Source organism: Sinocyclocheilus rhinocerous, unplaced genomic scaffold (assembly GCF_001515625.1).
Source record: "Sinocyclocheilus rhinocerous isolate Xijiao unplaced genomic scaffold, SAMN03320098_v1.1 scaffold208, whole genome shotgun sequence".
Taxonomy (NCBI): Eukaryota; Metazoa; Chordata; class Actinopteri; order Cypriniformes; family Cyprinidae; genus Sinocyclocheilus; species Sinocyclocheilus rhinocerous.
Genome location: NW_015650085.1, coordinates 128,872 through 148,053, shown reverse-complemented (window position 1 = coordinate 148,053; position 19,182 = coordinate 128,872). Strand labels below are relative to the sequence as shown.

At 37.4% G+C, this 19,182-nt stretch overlaps 3 protein-coding genes across 5 annotated transcripts in view; 1 reads left to right on the top strand and 2 right to left on the bottom strand.

The window, feature by feature from the left end:
• LOC107711491 (anoctamin-1-like) overlaps positions 1-17,028 on the bottom strand; it is a 52,966-nt gene extending 35,938 nt beyond the window's left edge. For both annotated transcript variants that reach the window (XM_016516475.1, XM_016516476.1), the window contains exons 1-3: positions 16,954-17,028; positions 1,461-1,525; positions 224-262 (exon numbers count right to left, since the gene is read on the bottom strand). In XM_016516475.1, coding sequence (XP_016371961.1) covers positions 224-262; positions 1,461-1,523 — 102 coding nt within the window. In that variant the 5' untranslated portion in view covers positions 1,524-1,525; positions 16,954-17,028. The remainder of the gene's footprint in view (positions 1-223; positions 263-1,460; positions 1,526-16,953) is intronic.
• On the top strand, positions 7,076-17,394 carry LOC107711492 (CD9 antigen-like). 2 transcript variants are annotated; one of them, XM_016516477.1, is made up of 8 exons: positions 7,076-7,281; positions 12,175-12,277; positions 15,374-15,471; positions 15,894-15,968; positions 16,362-16,463; positions 16,567-16,656; positions 16,757-16,840; positions 16,974-17,394. In XM_016516477.1, exons 1-8 carry the CDS (start codon positions 7,204-7,206, stop codon positions 17,037-17,039), a joined length of 696 nt encoding a protein of 231 aa, XP_016371963.1. In that variant the 5' UTR covers positions 7,076-7,203; the 3' UTR covers positions 17,040-17,394. The 2 variants fall into 2 exon arrangements, with proteins under 2 accessions (XP_016371963.1, XP_016371964.1); XM_016516478.1 differs by lacking the exon at positions 7,076-7,281 and adding an exon at positions 10,497-10,624.
• A 1,108-nt stretch (positions 17,395-18,502) lies between these two features.
• Positions 18,503-18,914, bottom strand: smkr1 (small lysine rich protein 1). The gene is made up of 2 exons (XM_016516446.1): positions 18,865-18,914; positions 18,503-18,760 (listed from the first exon to the last, which is right to left on the bottom strand). The coding sequence occupies exons 1-2, from the start codon at positions 18,865-18,867 to the stop codon at positions 18,503-18,505; spliced, it is 261 nt and encodes an 86-aa protein (XP_016371932.1). The 5' UTR covers positions 18,868-18,914.
• Between the last annotated feature and the right edge of the window lie 268 nt (positions 18,915-19,182).

Genomic DNA, 19,182 nt, shown 5'->3' with positions numbered 1-19,182 from the left:
TGAGGATAGATGTAGGTCAGACTATTGCTTCTTAATTTGGCTGCTCTCAATACACTTCAATTTAGATTGAAAGTATGAAAGCAACAGACAATTTTCATTCATGCCATTATTTCTGGGTTATCCTTCATTCAATGTTCTGGCTATAGAACTAATGCTAATCTGTTTGAGTATTGCTGCTAGTATTCTAGTAGTACTATTCATGAAAAATCAAAAGTATACTCACGTGTATCTTGTTGTCAGTTGTCTGCAGCATGTTATCACACTTAAATAAAAACACAAAAACAATAAGAAACAGCAACAGTTTCTCAGCGTTCCTGGAAAATTGTGTGCGTTTCTGGTGGCATGCCCGTTTCTGATGTCACCCTACAGAGACGCCACCATCCATCTTTCCCTCTGTTTATCCATCGATCTCGCAAAGCATGAAATCCATCCGTCTGTCTGATTTTGGCACCGTTGATTGGGAAGCGCAAAGCTTTGCTTCACGCACAACAGAACGCATCTCCACAGAAACTTCTGATTTGTCCCTGACTAATCGTCCCTGGAGGAATACCTGCGCGTCTCCAAGCGCCAGAGCGCATCATTACGCGCCGGAGGGGATTACGCGCGTGCGTAAAGATGAAGTCTCCAAAAGGTTCAAGACCCCCCCCCAAAAAACGTTCCGCGAACATCCGTTTATTGCACCGTGAATCTCTGTTAAATAGCGCTTGGTTTGAGCTTAATATATAGGAATCAGGGGGGCTAAATGCCCCCATAAGCACAATGTGCTTACTTCTAAATGAATAAAGTAATGAAGAAAAAATATAAGAAAAAAAATAGTGTTGATGCAGCAACACATAAAAGAAATAAAACATAAGGTTAGAATTGAAAAAAATAATGTGATATATTTATATTTATATATACAAATACTTTGGAAAAAATCTATTTTTTTTAGATTTCCTGTTAATTTCAATCACATTTGGCACTTGGAAAGTGTTCAAACTCCTCCTTTTCCTGCTTTTAGTGAACAGACAGCTTGTAGTGTAGACATATTTCATAAATTTGTTGTAGTTCATCCATTCTGCATCTTTCTCTGTCAACCTAGCAGTGAGAATCCCTGAAATAATCTTGAATAAATTAATATTAATTTATTCAAGCTAGTTTCATTAACCACTAGCATCATAAATATGCAACCTTTTAAAACTGATTAAAATTTACAATACATCAAAATTACCTTAATTTTTTATCATTACATAATATGACCTCATAAATCAGGAAAGTTTGTCCAGGTGCTTAGGAAAGTGTTGTGGTTGTGGCATTTGTTGTTATTTAGTGGTTTAGGATTATTTTAGTGCTGTTATAGCCAACTTCTTCACCCCTATTATGAGGCTATGACGCTTTATTTCTTTAAAGTAATCTACAAACACATAACTCATAAAAACTGAGTTTATTTGCCACATAGACATGTTGAGCAGGCTACTCACTTGATCCCAAGACTCTTCACTGAAATCAAATGGATCATCAAAGGTGCAGCTGATGGAGTTCATGACTTCAATCTCAGATACTTCCTTTAAATCACTCCAGATAGAGGAGGACTCACTCAAGGCAGTGCTGACTCCATTCAGAACACAGCTATGCACCTCTGTTGATGGGAAACAATAAAGTTTTAATAGCAGTTAATATCCATACATTTAACATTTATATTGATCTTACTCCAAGAACATGACTACACAGGGTTAAGGATGCTTCTCTGCTTTAACCTTTAAAAGACCTCAAAAAGAGACCTACAAAGACAACTCTTCCTATAACTCTTTGATCACACATAGCAAAAAACACAATCTATTTGCAGAAACAATATTCAACACCAATACCTGGCTTTGGCCAGGCTTAATTTAATACCATGACTGCTGGAGAGAGAGAGAGGGCTTATGATTGTGCCAAACTTTAACTAATTTCCAGGACCTTCTGTCACGGGTGAACACAGCCCACTTATCATCCAGTTCCACCAGAAATGGACCTATTAAAAACTGAGAGACCTATTAAAAACTGAAGCAGATTCAGTGGAAATGTCTTGGAGTGTTTATTTTGGCTGACAGCATCATTAGGATGATGCGCCTGCCCCATTCAGTGCAATTATGTCACACACTAAAATATTAGGCCCAGCAGCCTTTATCCCAGCAAACAGGAAATGTTCTCAGAACGTTGGCTAATGTTCTGGCAAGGTTCTCTCAAAGTTATTATTTCTGAATGTTCTCTGAACATTCAAATTATCCACTTTTAAAATTGTTTTAAAAACTTTTTTTCTTGGTTAAAAAAAACATTTGGTAAGGGAACATTCCATTTCATAATTTTGCAAACATTATTTGAATGTTACTTTTGCATATTCTCTAAACATTCTAAAACAAGTAGTAACATTTAAAAAATGTTAGACAAACCTCCAATTAAAACGTTTCAGGAAAACGTTCCATGAACAATGTAATGATAATGTTTTTGTCCTATTGTTTTGAGAACATTATTAAAGATTAGATAACTTTGAACTAAAATTGTACATTCCCTAAATGTTTTCTGTAACATTCACATAACCAAGAAAAACCTGGACATTCAGAAATCTCTTTTTCATAACTTGACGTTAGCAAAACATTTTATTTTTTATTGATTTGGATGTGATGCTCTTTCATACAGAAGATCAGAAGCCTTTTAAAAACATATATTTGAACACACAATTATTTGATTTTCATGTTGCCAAGTTACGTATCCAGGTCTATAGGAACTCATTCAGATCAGTGAGGAGACGTGGAATTTCCTCCATTCACTTATACCCCTCACCAGCTCACCCACACAACTGCTCTCGATTTGCTTGATTTTCTCTTGGAAACAAGAATGGGGAGTATGTCACGTTTAACTCTTCAAAAGCCTGCCCATTAAATCAGCCTTGATACTCCCATGCATTTCACACCTTCTATTTATAGACTTATATGCTTTACATTACTCACATAGTTCTGGAGGGTACAGTTGGGATAGATTTGGCCCACTGGAAAGGGAGGGATTTGCACTCTAAAGGCATAATTCTAATATGTATGTATTTATCTTAATCCATGCTCTATACATATGGTGGGAGATTAAGGCAAGGTATTGATGAAAGTCAACTGTGCAACAGGCAAACCAACATATATACAATGAATTAATAACAGATTCCATCTAAAGAACCAAGAGGTTTGGGGCTGTGGATATGATGCAATATTAGCACTCTCTTGTAGTTAAAAAACGGTTGGTTGTCCTTTGATAAAGTCATCAGAATTTTAGCAGTGTGTGCCCTCATGTGTTCAATAATCAACATTGCAACCTAAATATCTCTCTTTTTTTTTTTTAACCAGTCATTTTCTGAGAACCACAAGAGGGCACCATTAACACAGCATCAGTGGCCGTTCTAGTGCTATATACATGCGTGTGTGTGTGTGTGTGTGTGTGTGTGTGTGTGTGTGTGTGTGTGTGTGCCCCTATACTTTTGCCTGTATAAATCTCTATATTTAAATTATTACAAATTGAGGCAAATAAATAAACGCATAATTGTACAGCAAAAGCATTAATAAAGTGAGTGATGCTACGTTTGTTTAAAAAAATACAATATATTACAAAATTACATACTGTCTGGTTATGTAAGCTAGTTGGTCAGAAAAAGTAATGTTTGCTGCCCTTGTGTGTAATAGCATAGCATAACGTAAGTGATAGGCCTATACAGTATATATAGACTATTATTTGATAGTTTAAACTTGACTAGACTTAAGTCAGCAATGTTCTCTGATAATGTAAATGTTCTGTTCGCTTTTATTCGTTGTTTGAAAAACGGTGGAAATAAAAGCGTAATGATTTTTTAAAAATGTCATCCGGTTAAATACAAATTTAGTAGTATAAACAAATATTTTATGACATAACACCCATATCTGGCAAAATGACGGGTTTGTGGTGTGCGTAATTTTAGGCTAAACAGGCTATAGACTTAACCTGGAGCTGGTTCACCCTCCGCCTTTGCGTCTGAGTGAGGCTACTTCTCCGGGCGCACACGCCGAGTCCCGACCAGGTTAATTGATGCACAAGGTGACATGATATTGACTTGTGGTGCAAATGAGCGGTAAAAAAAAAACTTTTTTTTCCTTGTGCAAGATGCCGCCCTGGGGTGCGTTTCCCAAAAGCAACTATGGTCGCAAGTTCCGTCGTTATCAATAGATTTAAATGGAACTAACTAGGCCTACCATAGTTAGCTAACGATGCTTTTGGGAAACGCACCCCTGGTCGGTTGCCCATGTCGCCCATGCCTAAATCCGCCACTGCATAGCATCATTACCCACCACTAGCCTCCAATGCCCCGAACTCATGAGAGCCCTTTTTTTTCAAAACTGTCTTTGTGCCACTATGAATACAGAGTTGTTTTGAAGAGAGTTCCTTTCACAAAAGGCCTCACAAAACCGATCCTTATTTTTCCTTTTCCCTTCTCTTTGAGAATAAAACAGTTGAATTTCAAATCCAGCTGGAAATTCTTGAACATTTTAAATATCCATTCCACACAAAAGATGATATTTTTGAAGAATGTTGATAATGTTGTATTTTGTGTCCATACACTGAAAGTCAATGGGAAATGAAACTGATTAGTTAACAACATTCTTTAAAACATCTTCTTTTGTGTTCCACAGAAAAAGTCACTGAGAATGACATGAGGGCGAGTAAATGGTAATAAGTTCATGCACCAGACACCAGAGTATGACAAAAAAATATGCAATAGGTTTTCTCAGCAAAAAGAGGATGTCGCAGACAAGATTAAATGGCGTCATATCTTTGCTCAACATGTGGAAATATGTGCACACATTCCACGAAACCTACATGCATGAAATAGGCCTAGGCAGTTAAAAAAACTTATCTGATTTTAGTGTTTACAAAAACAGACCTTGTTCACCCAGCATCCTCTCTCAAAATGAAATTACTGGTGAAATGTCACTCTAAGGTCGAACAGGTCTTGTGTCTGAACTAATTGTCTGGAATTTCATAACTAAATGATTCACCTCCAGAGGCCACTGAATTTAATGAGCATCTGGGATGCTGAGTTGAGAAACACATTGTGACTCAGTTCTACACTATCTGCCTTGTTGACAAAAGCTTTGTTAAGTAAATAGAATTTAAATAAATATAGGGTGACCATACGTGCCCTTTTTTCCCGGGCAGGATTTCTATATTGCATACAATATCTAGGTTTTGGCTTTGTTTGAGCTGCGCAGACCGATCGGTGTTACGACATCAAAGCACCGTGAGAGCTATAGAGAGCAGCGACGGCTCCTATGCTTTCGAATCGCTCTCACGGTTCTCTACACCGATCGGTCTGTGCAGCGCCGCTTCATGTCGAACACATCTGTACGCGTATTTGCATCGCTTTGACCGTACTCTGTAGATCCCACCTTCTCTGGTCGATTATGTACAATGCCTGCATGTTATTGGTCAAACTACTTTTGAAAATGAAAACAAAGCCAAAACCTGGATATTTTCGGCAATATAGAAATCCTGGCCAGGAAGTGTCCGGGAAAAAGAGCACGCATGGTCACCCTAATAAATAGATATTCCGTCGAGTCCCTGGCAGTATGATTGACAGTCATTGTTTTCCGGTTGCTAAGGGTGCCGTGCATCACAGACGGAGATGGACGGGTGTCACAACACTGGGGGATGAAGAAAAGCGCTGCTCTGACCGTGACAATGGGCTCCATTCATCTGCAACGAAATTATCATCCTCACTGTAGCCTACTCGCCTCTCCGCAGAGCCGGCACCACCAGCTTTAGGAAAAATCAATCAAAGCAAAGAATTTCTATAATTAGACAGAGGACAGACTTTGTAAACAGAGCAGAAAATGTCCACTGTGGAAGCAGCCATGAGTAATCGTTGCATAAGGTAGCAGTGCATGTTAATTATCCGCAAATGCCACATGTGGGGTGCAATGCTTTGATAAATATGACTTAAAGTTTTGAGGATTTAGCACCTAGACATTATTGGAGAGGAAACCACAACTGACTAAGTGTTTGGGCCATGACTAGCTGATGTGTCATGTGATGTTGACATCCTGTAGCCTAATCATTAGTTCATATCTTAGAGAGGAAAGCATTATATGCTGTGCTCTTATCTGACATTTAGGGTGCGATTTTGACTAATTTATAATTTATAGCCTGCTGTAAAGTGGTTTCAATATGAAAGATGTATTGATTATTTCAGAGTAAAAATGGCATCAGAGAATATTTGTATAGCCTACAGCTCTTCGAGAAGGATAGAGATGCTATAACACAGCAGAACTCATAGCATTGCTGGAACAAAAATATGTTATGAAATAATGTTATGAAAACGTTGTTTCTGAAAAGACATTTTTATTTAAAGGTCTTAGGTGACATTTCATTTATTATTTTATTTATTTATTTATTTTGGTTATTTGATAGCTAAGGGAACATTCCATTTTATCATTTTGCAAACATTAGCTACGAAGAACTTCCTTTTGAATGTTCTCTGAACATTCTGAAAACCAAGAACGTTGTTATGGGTTTTTTGCAACATAAACACACATCTTTTATCAAATATCACTGATTATATTATGATTGCAGATCTGCTCATTTGTTAGTCGCAACAATTTGAAGAACAAATTTTTTTTTGCCGTTTTTTTTGTTGTTGCGCTGATTGAGGTCAAAACGATTGATTGCCAGCTTAAAATTGAAAATACAATATGACATGTCACAGAAAGGTGCAGTGCCATGTTAGTAGGCTACACTGATCACAAGACGAGACAACTCCTATCTTGTGATGCATTCTGTGAAAGAGCCACACAGTCTGAAAACAAACACAGAAAACAAGACAGAGAGGTTATGAGAGGACAGTTTTAACATGCTCTTCTAATGCCATTATCTTTCTTTTTTGAGTAGGCTACATACAAATTCATTAGACTACTTGATGATCATTTCATAACATAAGATGGTCATCAAGTTAAGAAAGAAAGACAGAAAGACAAGTGTGACCGACTCCAGAGCTTCTCCCTTTCTCACATGAGAGGTGGGAGTTTACCGTTATAAACAGTCACTTCCCCTCAGGGCAGCAGCATTGAGCCACAGACGAGCACCACAAGGACAGACACAGACCTTTGGGAATTGAAACATCTGAAAACAACAAAACTTCTGTTGCTGTGTATTTGATTTAGAAACTGGATTTACATGATGGCTAAGTCAGGCTTGTCCAGTGGAGAGCAGTGCATCAAATACATGATATTCGTCTTTAATTTCATATTTTGGGTGAGTTTAATACAGTTCACTCCTAAATGTTTTATCGTGGAAAAAAAATGTATACACGTGCGTGACATAATGTCTAATAGGCTACATAATTGCTATTCTGCCTGAATAGGCTAGTAGTCTTTGAATTTGGTTTTTAAACAAATTTCTAAAAATAGGCCTACTTTTTAAATTATTTAACATTAAAGTACGACAAATATATCTTAGAGGCTGATATCTGTTTTGCTGAATTGAATTGTCATTGATTGGCTCTCTTTGTCGTTTCGAAGTCACCGAGGCCTACTATGGTAAAGGCTCAATTTAAATATTAATTACGTAACGTATTGTACGACATCTGGATCGGTGAGAAGTGTGCGTTTGTAGATGCTCGCAATTACGTTGATCTGTTGGCGAATTATTATTTTTTTTTTATAATACTTGCTTATGCAATAAAAATTTACTTATGCGTAAAAAAAGTACTAAAAAATGCGAATCGACTCATGACTATTAATTAGATTACGCGACTTTCATCTCCAGGAAGGTTACTCAGCACGCCCTAATTAATATTCATGAGATAAGACGTCTCCATCTTATGTATACAAATCTATGTTCGCCATAGTGTGATTCAAAATATGGCGTTATGGGCAGCGGGTAGGCTAAGCAGAACATGCTCAGAAACTAAAGACAAAACAATTTTCTATTAACTCTACCATTGTTTGTACTTTTAAATATTTCTTAGAGAGAGTTTTGCATATTGGTTGAGCGGTTAAAGAGAAGACAAGTTTCAGGCTGAATATTGATAACGTAGGGTATTCCATGTTCAAGACGGTAATTTGTTCTTATTGAGAGGAAGAACATGTCAAACTTTTGCATTCCTGTTGCTAGGAAACCACATCCCTAATCCATCCCATCAATGAGGTTAAATTTAGCCTCAGGGATGAAATGTAAACACATGTAAATGTATTTCACAAAGAAAGAAATAAGGACAGAAACCAATTACCTAGTCTATATAGGGAAAAATAGAAATATATATAGGCTAAACAATCTATATTCTAACAAGTTTGGTTGAACATTTTGAGTGCTTCACCTAGAAACTTTAAACCAAGACTGTCTACTTTGATTCAAGTAATCTGATACTCACTGTATGAATAACTCAGAAACTGGATTTTCTGAACTGCTGAGATTGTCCACACCTACCACATCCATCCTTAACCCTGTAAAGCCTGACATAAGAGATTTTTTTTTTTAAATAAAAGTTTATTGAACCAAGATATACTCTATATAAAAATGTGTTTGTGTTTTATGTTTTGTGGCATATTTCATACACCAGGCATTTATGGACCATGATATAGGAGAATATGGAGCTCATTTTTAAATTATTTAACATTAAAGTACGACAAATATATCTTAGAGGCTGATATCTGTTTTGCTGAATTGAATTGTCATTGATTGGCTCTCTTTGTCGTTTCGAAGTCACCGAGGCCTACTATGGTAAAGGCTCAATTTAAATATTAATTACGTAACGTATTGTACGACATCTGGATCGGTGAGAAGTGTGCGTTTGTAGATGCTCGCAATTACGTTGATCTGTTGGCGAATTATTATTTTTTTTTTATAATACTTGCTTATGCAATAAAAATTTACTTATGCGTAAAAAAAGTACTAAAAAATGCGAATCGACTCATGACTATTAATTAGATTACGCGACTTTCATCTCCAGGAAGGTTACTCAGCACGCCCTAATTAATATTCATGAGATAAGACGTCTCCATCTTATGTATACAAATCTATGTTCGCCATAGTGTGATTCAAAATATGGCGTTATGGGCAGCGGGTAGGCTAAGCAGAACATGCTCAGAAACTAAAGACAAAACAATTTTCTATTAACTCTACCATTGTTTGTACTTTTAAATATTTCTTAGAGAGAGTTTTGCATATTGGTTGAGCGGTTAAAGAGAAGACAAGTTTCAGGCTGAATATTGATAACGTAGGGTATTCCATGTTCAAGACGGTAATTTGTTCTTATTGAGAGGAAGAACATGTCAAACTTTTGCATTCCTGTTGCTAGGAAACCACATCCCTAATCCATCCCATCAATGAGGTTAAATTTAGCCTCAGGGATGAAATGTAAACACATGTAAATGTATTTCACAAAGAAAGAAATAAGGACAGAAACCAATTACCTAGTCTATATAGGGAAAAATAGAAATATATATAGGCTAAACAATCTATATTCTAACAAGTTTGGTTGAACATTTTGAGTGCTTCACCTAGAAACTTTAAACCAAGACTGTCTACTTTGATTCAAGTAATCTGATACTCACTGTATGAATAACTCAGAAACTGGATTTTCTGAACTACTGAGATTGTCCACACCTACCACATCCATCCTTAACCCTGTAAAGCCTGACATAAGAGATTTTTTTTTTTAAATAAAAGTTTATTGAACCAAGATATACTCTATATAAAAATGTGTTTGTGTTTTATGTTTTGTGGCATATTTCATACACCAGGCATTTATGGACCATGATATAGGAGAATATGGAGCTCATACACGAGGGGAAAAACACCTCAAATTGAGCAAAAATATGCAAATTGAGCAGTTGCTTATTGCCAAAAAGATGAAATTCAGATAGCTTGTAATGTAAATCAATGAGATCTCTAGCAAACTAATATAAAATGCATATAAATATCAGTTGTCACTTTATATCTCCCAATAATCTGTTTTAGTAAGATGATATTTAAATAGCATTTATTATAAAAGTTCTGGAGGTCTTTAGAGGTCTTGTAAATTAATGTATGACATATGACAGTAGGCTTTATAGGGTTAATGTCCTGTCTTCTCCCTGACCTCTGTCTCTTACTCATCTCCACTTTAAGAGTGAAGCGGTGTCAAGCAAAGGGACAATAGCTGTGTTCTGACTTCCTGAGGGACAGCTCGAGTTACATGATAAGTTAAACCAGATCAGCTTGTGTTGATGCAGTTTTGGCAACCAAAGTGCCATGTGGATCTTTTATACTTTTTATACTCCATTTATATACTACTAAAATGTGTTAGTTCTTTTTTTCCGCCTGACAAAGTGGCAGGTAACCTTTTATCTGCGATCTTCCCCGCACTTTCCTGTGACACAGAAAATCTAAAATGGTTTTGCCCCTCCTTCTTTTCCCTCAAAGGCCAGGTAGGAGGGTGCGGCCTGCTGGAATTTTTTTGTTCACTCGCTCTGTTTTTTAAGGTAGGAATCAGGCACGTTTCAGGTACTCAGTGTCGGGTGTTTTCTCTTGAAACTACGCTTACTTTTTAGCCATGGCTGCGGGTGGATTACAATGTATCAAATACTTGCTCTTTGTCTTCAACTTTATCTTCTGGGTAGGTGGTTTTATATCATGTGAGCACATGTTAATTCAATTGTATGTTTGTGGAGTAAAAAGGGAACATAGTAACAGAAATGTAAATGTGGGTTAAATGTGATGTGATGAGGATATAAAAGTTTTTAGTTGCTTGTTTACATGTCATACTTTGTGTGCTCACTCAGATTATCTATATTTGATATAGTGCATGACAAACTTTGCTCTTTGAGAGACACGATTCTCAACATTTTGTCTACAGTTTTCACACTTGAATTAATTGTGAAATGAGTTTCTTGTGCACGTGACTTAAATAGAAGCTGTGGTCAGACTGGGCATTTCTAGAACATACAATCTTTAGGGTTTAGTTGCACATAACCATTAACCACTCATTTGTGGTTAAAACAATTGTTAGTGACTGTTTTATGTAAGCCTGTTGAACTTGTACTTTTACTGTTGACTGGAAATGTGTTTGGAAAATAGTTTAACTTGAATGTAAGACATTTTAACATGTTGTAAGTCAAAAAAATGAATGCACACATGAAGTTGCAGGCCTCTAAATTTTAAAACCACTAACAGCAAAAATAAGGTTCAGTCTGTAACTTCAAAATGAAAATTCAAAAGGGTCTTGGTATTTAGGCCTGGACTTAAGTTAGCTTTGTGGTGAGTGAACAAACTAGCAAACACTGAATCCACCCATCAGCAACTCCCATTGTGTGTGGATGGGAAAAGCTGGGATCAGTTTAGGAATCTTTGAGGGCCAAGCCTCCACACCCCTGGCAGTGAGTCACCGTGACTCATATTTGTGACTGCGTTTTCCAAAGCAGAAGAACACTGGAGGATTGCAATGAATTTGCCAAGTGCCAGAGATGCTTGTGTGTATGTGTGGGTTTTATGATCTGGTTTGGCTAGTATGGTTTGTTTCTTAGTATTCATTGTGTCATTGGTCAAAGCACCTGAGGAAACGCACTGATCCACCCATTGTGCAACTTCATAGGTGGAATGATAATGAAAAGTTACACTTTTATCTGCATGACGAAGAATATTAACTGTCTGTAGACTATCAAAGTGATCTGTTTTGACCAAGTCTAAAGGTGTTTTTTATTTTGTATGTGGGCTGTTGATTAACTTTTGCCTGTGAGAATGTGTAGAAACAAGAACGATTACAATCTAGTACGTTACTCATTCTTGGAAGTCACATTACATCAATTGCTGGAGTTGGTCAAGACAAATTAGAGTTTGTTCAGCATATTTTTGAATATCTCTTTCTCAATGTTTGCCCTGTGGATGTAAGGTCTTGCAGTTGGAAGCAGGCTAGCAAGATTATCAGGTTGGTCAGCTTTTTGTTGAAGTGCCTTTGTACCATAAGGCTTGTTGGACTTCATTCTCTGAGGAAAAAGAGGGAAATGTTGGACCTAACTTCCTGGATGCTTCACCTTTGTAAATGTTTCCACACTTAGCCTGCAGCTATGTTTCCTCTGTGTTTGCTCAGTTTGCCAATGCCACTGTTGTCACTGTATCTCAAACTAAACGCATACCTAGATTTATTAAAGGTTTTGTTTGTTTCCTCAGCTCGCAGGTACAGGAGTTTTAGCTGTCGGTCTCTGGCTGCGTTTCGATGAAAGAACTAAAGGATTCTTCACTGGAGAAAATGCTTCATCTGTGTTCCTCACTGGTGAGTTTGGTCTGTATTTCTAGGTTACCCTTCCTAAGTCATCAATAACTTCTCAGTGATTCAAAAACCCTCCTTATCTCCATACACCTCCATACAGCTCATTTTATCACGTGATCAGGTCTTTATAAGTTGATGTTTGTGTATGTGGTACAATGGTGGTCATGGAAACCAGCCACACCTATTTCCAGACACCAGACCATCTGTCATGTGAACAGTGCGTCATGAACACTTTGATTCAACATGAAGCAAATGAAATGTGAATCAGGAGCTTGAAACAAGACAGAGTTGTTCTGGCTTCTGTACAGATAAATATATATATGTATATATATGTATATGTATATGAAAAAATGTGCACACCACCAGTCAAAACTTTGGAATAATTAAGAAATAAGTATCTTATGCTCACCAAAGCTGCATTTATTTAATCAAAAATACAGTAAAAACAGTAATATTGTGAAAAATTATTCAAATGTAAAAGAACTGTTTTCTATTTGAATATATTTTAAAATGTAATTTATTGCTGTGATCAAAGCTGAATTTTCAGCATCATTACACCAGTCTTCAGTCACATGATCCTTCAGAAATCATTCTAATATGCTGATTTGCTGCTTGATATATTTTTGATCATATAAATACAGCCTTGTTGAGCATAAGAGACTTCTTCTTTTAAAGTATAAAAAAAAATTGCAATTATTCCAAAATTTTGACAGACAAGACCCTGACTTGGTCATTCAACATTCACGGAACAATCCTGTTCTTAAAGCGACACAAATAGCTTGACCACTACAAAAACGTGTAATATTTAGGGCTGCACGATAAATCGCATGCGATATTTAACGCGCATCTTATCAGTAAAGCCGGTTCTGTAATCAGCGGTAAATCTCCATCACCTGCGTGCTTTCACATTGAGCAGCATTAACTACACAGAGCCGTTGTTCACTGACGAGCTGCGCAAAACCACGTTCATATTCGCGCGATTTTTTGCGCAGCTCGTCAGTCAACAACGGCTCTGTGCGATTTATCGTGCAACCCTAGTAATATTCAAAGCACTCTATCTATTCTTCTAGGCTGTGTTTTTATGAAAGGCACAAAGAATGAATTCTTTCAATCTGGCTTGTGGAGAAAGACCACAAAACAACCAGCAAAATTAACTTTAAACCGAAAACCAGCCCTCTAATAAAACATCCCTCAGTTTTTGAAGGTTGGAAACACCTAAATATAGTGACAGGGATGTTGGGTTTCTGTTTGCATATTTGTTTTTTAAGAGGCAGGTTGTTTGAGTTATAATGGCAGTACTGTTTTGGAGGAGGCTGTCTTTGGCCCACATGATGCCAGCTCTGCCCCTTCCCATCATCCCTCACAGAGCTGCCTTTCTCCTCCTCGCCAACAGAACCCGCATTGTTTGCTCCCTTCACACCTCCTTTTGTTTGGCCTGTTTATTTTCCTTTTTCAAGATTTGTCAGAAGAATGTTTGCCTCCATCAATCCAGAAACATGATAAACTTTGTAGGCAAGTGTCCAAGTGCCTGTCAGAGGTTTTGAAAGCACTTTGAGTGACAGCAGGGCATCCAGTCCAGAAAAGCAGCTACATTCTTAAAAATAAAGGTTCCACAGGGGGTTTAGAAGAACCATTTTTGGTTCCCCAAAGTACCTCATGAAAGAACCGTTCTTAAAAAAACTTATTTTATATTTGAATCATCTGAAGAACCTTTTTCCTTTAAAGAGCCTTTTGTGGAATGGAAAGATTCCATAGATGTTAAAGGTTCTTCATGGAACCACAGATTCCAGTTTATTTTTAAGAGTGTGGTAGGTTGGTGTTTCATCGTTTCTATGGATACAGCACAATCCACTTGCATGGAATTTTGTTTTGCATATCTTGCTTTGCATCGTTTATTCTGATAAAGTAGCTAAAGGAAAAAGTTATAATTTATACATTGAGAATAATGTATGGTTGTGATAAATTAAAGGGGTCATATGATGCGATTTCTTGTTTTCCTTTTCTTTAGTGTGTTATGTAGCTGTTTGTGCATGTATAAGATCTGCAGAGTTACAAAGCTCAAAGTCTCCCACAAAAGGATTTATTCTATCTAAAAGAGAAGGCCGATCCAGACCGGGCTAAAACGCCTCATTCAAACACGCCCCCACATGTCTACCTCACGAAAATGTTCATGCAAAGAAAGAAGGCGTGGTTTCAGGAGTGTTGACGCAGCCATGTCAGGGAGACGCTGTGTGTTTCTGTGCGAAAGCAAAAGCATTTTGTTTGACCTTCCGGAAGTAGATGCAATGAGGAATCATTGGTTAAGATTTATTTACAACAGAACAGCACAACCCAGATGTTCGAATTTGTGCAGTGCATTTTATGGAAGACAGTTTTGTGAACCTAGACAAGTACAAGGCTGGCTGTGCTCAAAGGCTATTTCCAAAAAAAAAAAGGGTCAATTCTGACTTTGCTATGACAATCTGGCGCTTATTCTGAATCAGCGACTGTAAGTGTTGTTATTAGTTTAAGTACTTGCTATTGACTGTTCAAATACGGAGTTTTGCGCAGAGTAACGCGTCGTGTGTGTGTGTGTGTGTGTGAGGGGAACAGGGTCACATCACAGGAGAGTGAACGGCCTGTCAGAAATCATAGCACGTCGCTGTCTTAACCTCGGCTTGTGTACTGCATCCTCACTGTTGAAGCTGCGATTATGGTAAGGGGCGTTACATTTCCGACGCGTGCTTGTGGTGTTCGGCCAATCACAATGCACTGGGTCAGCTGGCCAATCAGAGCAGACTGCGCTTGTTGGAAGGAGGGGCTTTGTTGAAAACAACGCGTTTGAGAGAGGCGGGGCATAGAGGAACTACAATAATGTACAGTATTTGAAAAAGAATGTGTTTTACATTACATTAAAGCATGTCAACATATTCTATTACACCAAATACTGATCTTTAAAATAGCATCATATGACCCCTTTAAATCTGACAAAAATGCCATTTACAGTAAATGCCTTTGACTTCAAGCTGTTTTTTTCAGATGAGAAGCCAAAGAAATAGTAAGACACATGTAATGGTAAGTAAATGGGAATAATAAATGTTGTCTATTTCTCCACCTCAGGGGTCTACATCCTCATTGTGGCTGGTGCCGTCATGATGGTGGTTGGGTTCCTCGGCTGCTGTGGAGCAATAAGAGAATCAGCTTGCATGCTGGGACTGGTGAGTCCTCCCATATTCTACTCCTACAGCATAAAACAAACAGATTTTTTTTACATTAATATTATTGATGCAGTTACACTGTTAAAAATTAAAGGTTTTTGCAGTCATGCCATAGAGGAACCATTTTGGGTTCCTCGAAGAACCTTTTAGTGAACAGTTCATAAAAAATAAAAACTTTTTTCATTTTTCCTTTCCTTAGTCCATTTTTTTTCTAAAGAATGTTTTTTTTACTATAAATTTCCCATGGATTTTAAAGGTTTTTCATGGAGCCATTGATTCCAATAAAGGACCTTTTTTTGGTTGATGGTTATCATGTGGCTTTGACCCACATGCATGATTTATTCTTTCTGGTTGGCAGGATGAGAATGAAAATGCTGATGTCCTTGTTCACTTCATCTCTCACTTTTTCTTGCTCACTCCAGTTCTTTGTGTTCCTGCTCATCATTTTTGCAGCAGAGGTGGTCGCTGGAATCTGGGGATTGTCCAATCAAGACAAGGTGGGTGACGGTCATTCTCCTGAAAGTCAAGTCACACTTATTTATATTGCACTTTGCTTTATACAGTACAGTGATTGATGGCAGTGATCAAATACGAAATAATTCTATCCAGCTATAAAGCAGCTGTAAAGAACAATAGTGTCATTATGCAGATCAAAAACATTGATTCAGTTCCATTCAATAACTGTCAAAGTTGCAAATGTCTCTCAGTAATGAAATAACTTAAAGGCAGCTCTACTGAAAACAATAGTGTTAATGTCGAGTTCAATTCGGTTCTCATCCATTAGTGTCAGTGCAGTCGAATCGCTAATATTTCTGAAAGTTAATTCTCTTTTAAGGCCCCTTTATCCTGATACGCTTTCATTTTCTCTTTATTTCTCTCCTCCTCCTCAGATCGTGTCAGATGTCCAGCAGTTCTACACAGAGGCGTTCAACAAATACAAAGAATCTAAACAGGAAGCGCTGAGAGAAAGTCTGCGAGCCATTCAGTACGGAGTAAGTGGTCGTTTTTAATGGTTTGTTCAAACCATAACATCAGAAACATTGAATGAACGGAGGAAATAAAACGTAATGTTAAACTAACTCAATATATGTTCAGCTGAGGTGCTGTGGACCATCAGGAACAGTTTTTGATGGAGCAGCCGAAACCTGTCCCAAAGAGGAGGGACTTCAAGCCTTTGTCACAAAGGTATAAGAAACTCAATAAATATTGAATCTTTTTAAGCAAAATCTCTTCAGTTAAATGTCTTTTTCCATGTGCCGTTGTTACCTCTTGTGTTACTCTCCAGAGCTGCCCAGATGCTATTAAGGAGATCTTCACCTCTAGGCTTCACGTGATTGGAGGGGTTGGGATTGGCATTGGTGTGGTCATGGTGAGGAGATACTTATGCATATGGTTCTGTGCATTTTCACCTAAAAAGCTTTAATGCTCCAGAGCTTGTAGCCGAGTCTTTCTCCTCGGGTCACACTGGTGTCAGATATTAACCGTGTCTCTTTCATTGGCAGATCTTCGGCATGATCTTCAGCATGCTGCTGTGCTGCGCCATCCGACGAACCCGGGACATTGTATGAGCTGCCGTTGCCGCTGCAGCCGGTCTTCTGCTCTGTGTTTATCTGTGTTTGTAAAAGTGTGTGTGAGCGTGTACGTGTTTGGAAAATCACTCTGATAAACTTCTAACAAAGCCCAGCTTTAGTCAAGCACTCTCAACTGTTACAGGTCACGCATATGCTAAGTGGAACAATGAATTGCGCTAGAGGCTGTTTTTAATTTCTTTGGTGTTTCGACTAACGTTCATTTGCCTCTTTGAATGTACTTGAAAGCTTCTGGCATTTTTTTTTTACATTTTATGTGGCTTATTTTATGTACACATATGGGTGTCTGGAGAGAGTAACACCTACTGTAGTAAATTACCATTAAAGTTAATAACTAATTGACTGAATGGTGGTGATTATTATTTATCTTAAGGGAACCTGATCTAACCTGAAATATTAACTATATCCAAACAAATCCTTGAAACACATCTGGTTGAGAGAGAGAGATCGAAATTGGCATAAACATAATAGTATTTTTTGTTGTTTGTTTTCTGCCTTGTAGACGCTTTCTCGACATCAACCCGGAACGTGGATCAAAAACCAAGAAAGGGAAGGTGACTTCAAAGAAGACTGGCCAAGTTGTGCAGAAAAAGAACACTACTGTGAACCCACAGGTTTCCTCTCTTCTGAGAAAACTTGCAGACTTCGAATGGAATTTCGTTTAGACACTTCCACTATCCACTGTAATTGGACTAAAAGGAAATAAGGTTCCTGCATTGTTAATGATGTGCTGTTAACTGTTAATTGCAATACAAAAGTACAGCTGGCATTTCCGCCAACATGTTTATGTAATGCATTTTTTCCCCTCCTGACTTTTTTTTTTTTTGCATTGACTAAAAATGTTTTTTTTTTATTGGTCTTATGAAGTATTCTAATTTGTTGGTGGGTTTTTGTTAAATGTGAGCCAAAATCATCACAATTAAAAGAACCAAAGACTTAAACTACTTCAGTCTGTGTGCATTGAATTTATTTAATACACGAGTTTCACAATTTGAGTTGAATTACTGAAATAAATGAACTTTTCCACGACATTCTAATTTATTGAGATGCACCTGTATATGTTCTGCACTGCTCTCTGGTGTTTTTACAGTGCACTGGCATTCCAACTTTATTGTTTTACTTCCAAAATTTTGTTTTTAATTCCAATATCTCTGCTTCTAATCTTAGTTGATTTTTAACACCTTTTATAGAGTTTCAAAAAAACAGTTTGCAGGAATCAACATTTATTGGGTTGTAACAAGTTTTATATGATAGGATAAAAAAACGAAACAAAAAGAAAGAGTCAGCTGAGATAAATGTAACGTTTTACAAATCAATTTTTTGGCTAAAATTAATCAAATTGGCCACTTTATCATTCAACAACTGGCCGTGAAATAATCTATTAAATAAATTATTTATGTTTGTTAGATTTACAGATAGTTTAATTGGCACAAAACTACATATCATTTTTTGCTTTTTTGTTTTTTGCCCTTTTTTCCTTTCTTCTTGGTGGCTCCAGTCCAGCCAAATCCTCTGAACTCCAAGCAGTCCACTGCATTATGGGAGATGTAGTAGACGTTCTCCATGGCAGCTGGACTCAGAATATTCACATCTGTCTTTGTGGATTTGGCACTGACAGACCTCTTCTTGGACGAGCGCTTTCTTTTGCTCTTTGCCGCAGGTTTGGCACTTTGAGATCTTGACTTTTTGGTACCTGAAGGCTATAAAGTTTATAGAATGGGAAGGAATGTAAGAAAACCACCAGATGTTTCTCTTTTGGTCTTTTATGAAAATGAAAAGTCAATAGAAGTTAAAAAGTCCTTACCATTATTTAGTGCCTTCTGCTCACACAACAGTTAGACGCTTGAATATACTCTGAAAAAATTTTTTTTCAGAAAAACAGAAAACCCTTGTCAATGCATGTAAGAAAATGCTTTCCTATTTTAAACATTTAATAATATTTTGCATTTAGCTTTAACAGAAATTTTATCCAAAGGCTGCTGTTCCTCTCCAATGTGTTCCTCCTTTATGAGGTCTTTTGTTGTGTGCTGTTGTTTATCTAGGGTTGTCCTAGAGATGGGTCATTGGAGCTTTTACATGGGACTCATCCACCAACTGGCTTTTCAGGTCGGTCCGGGATCTT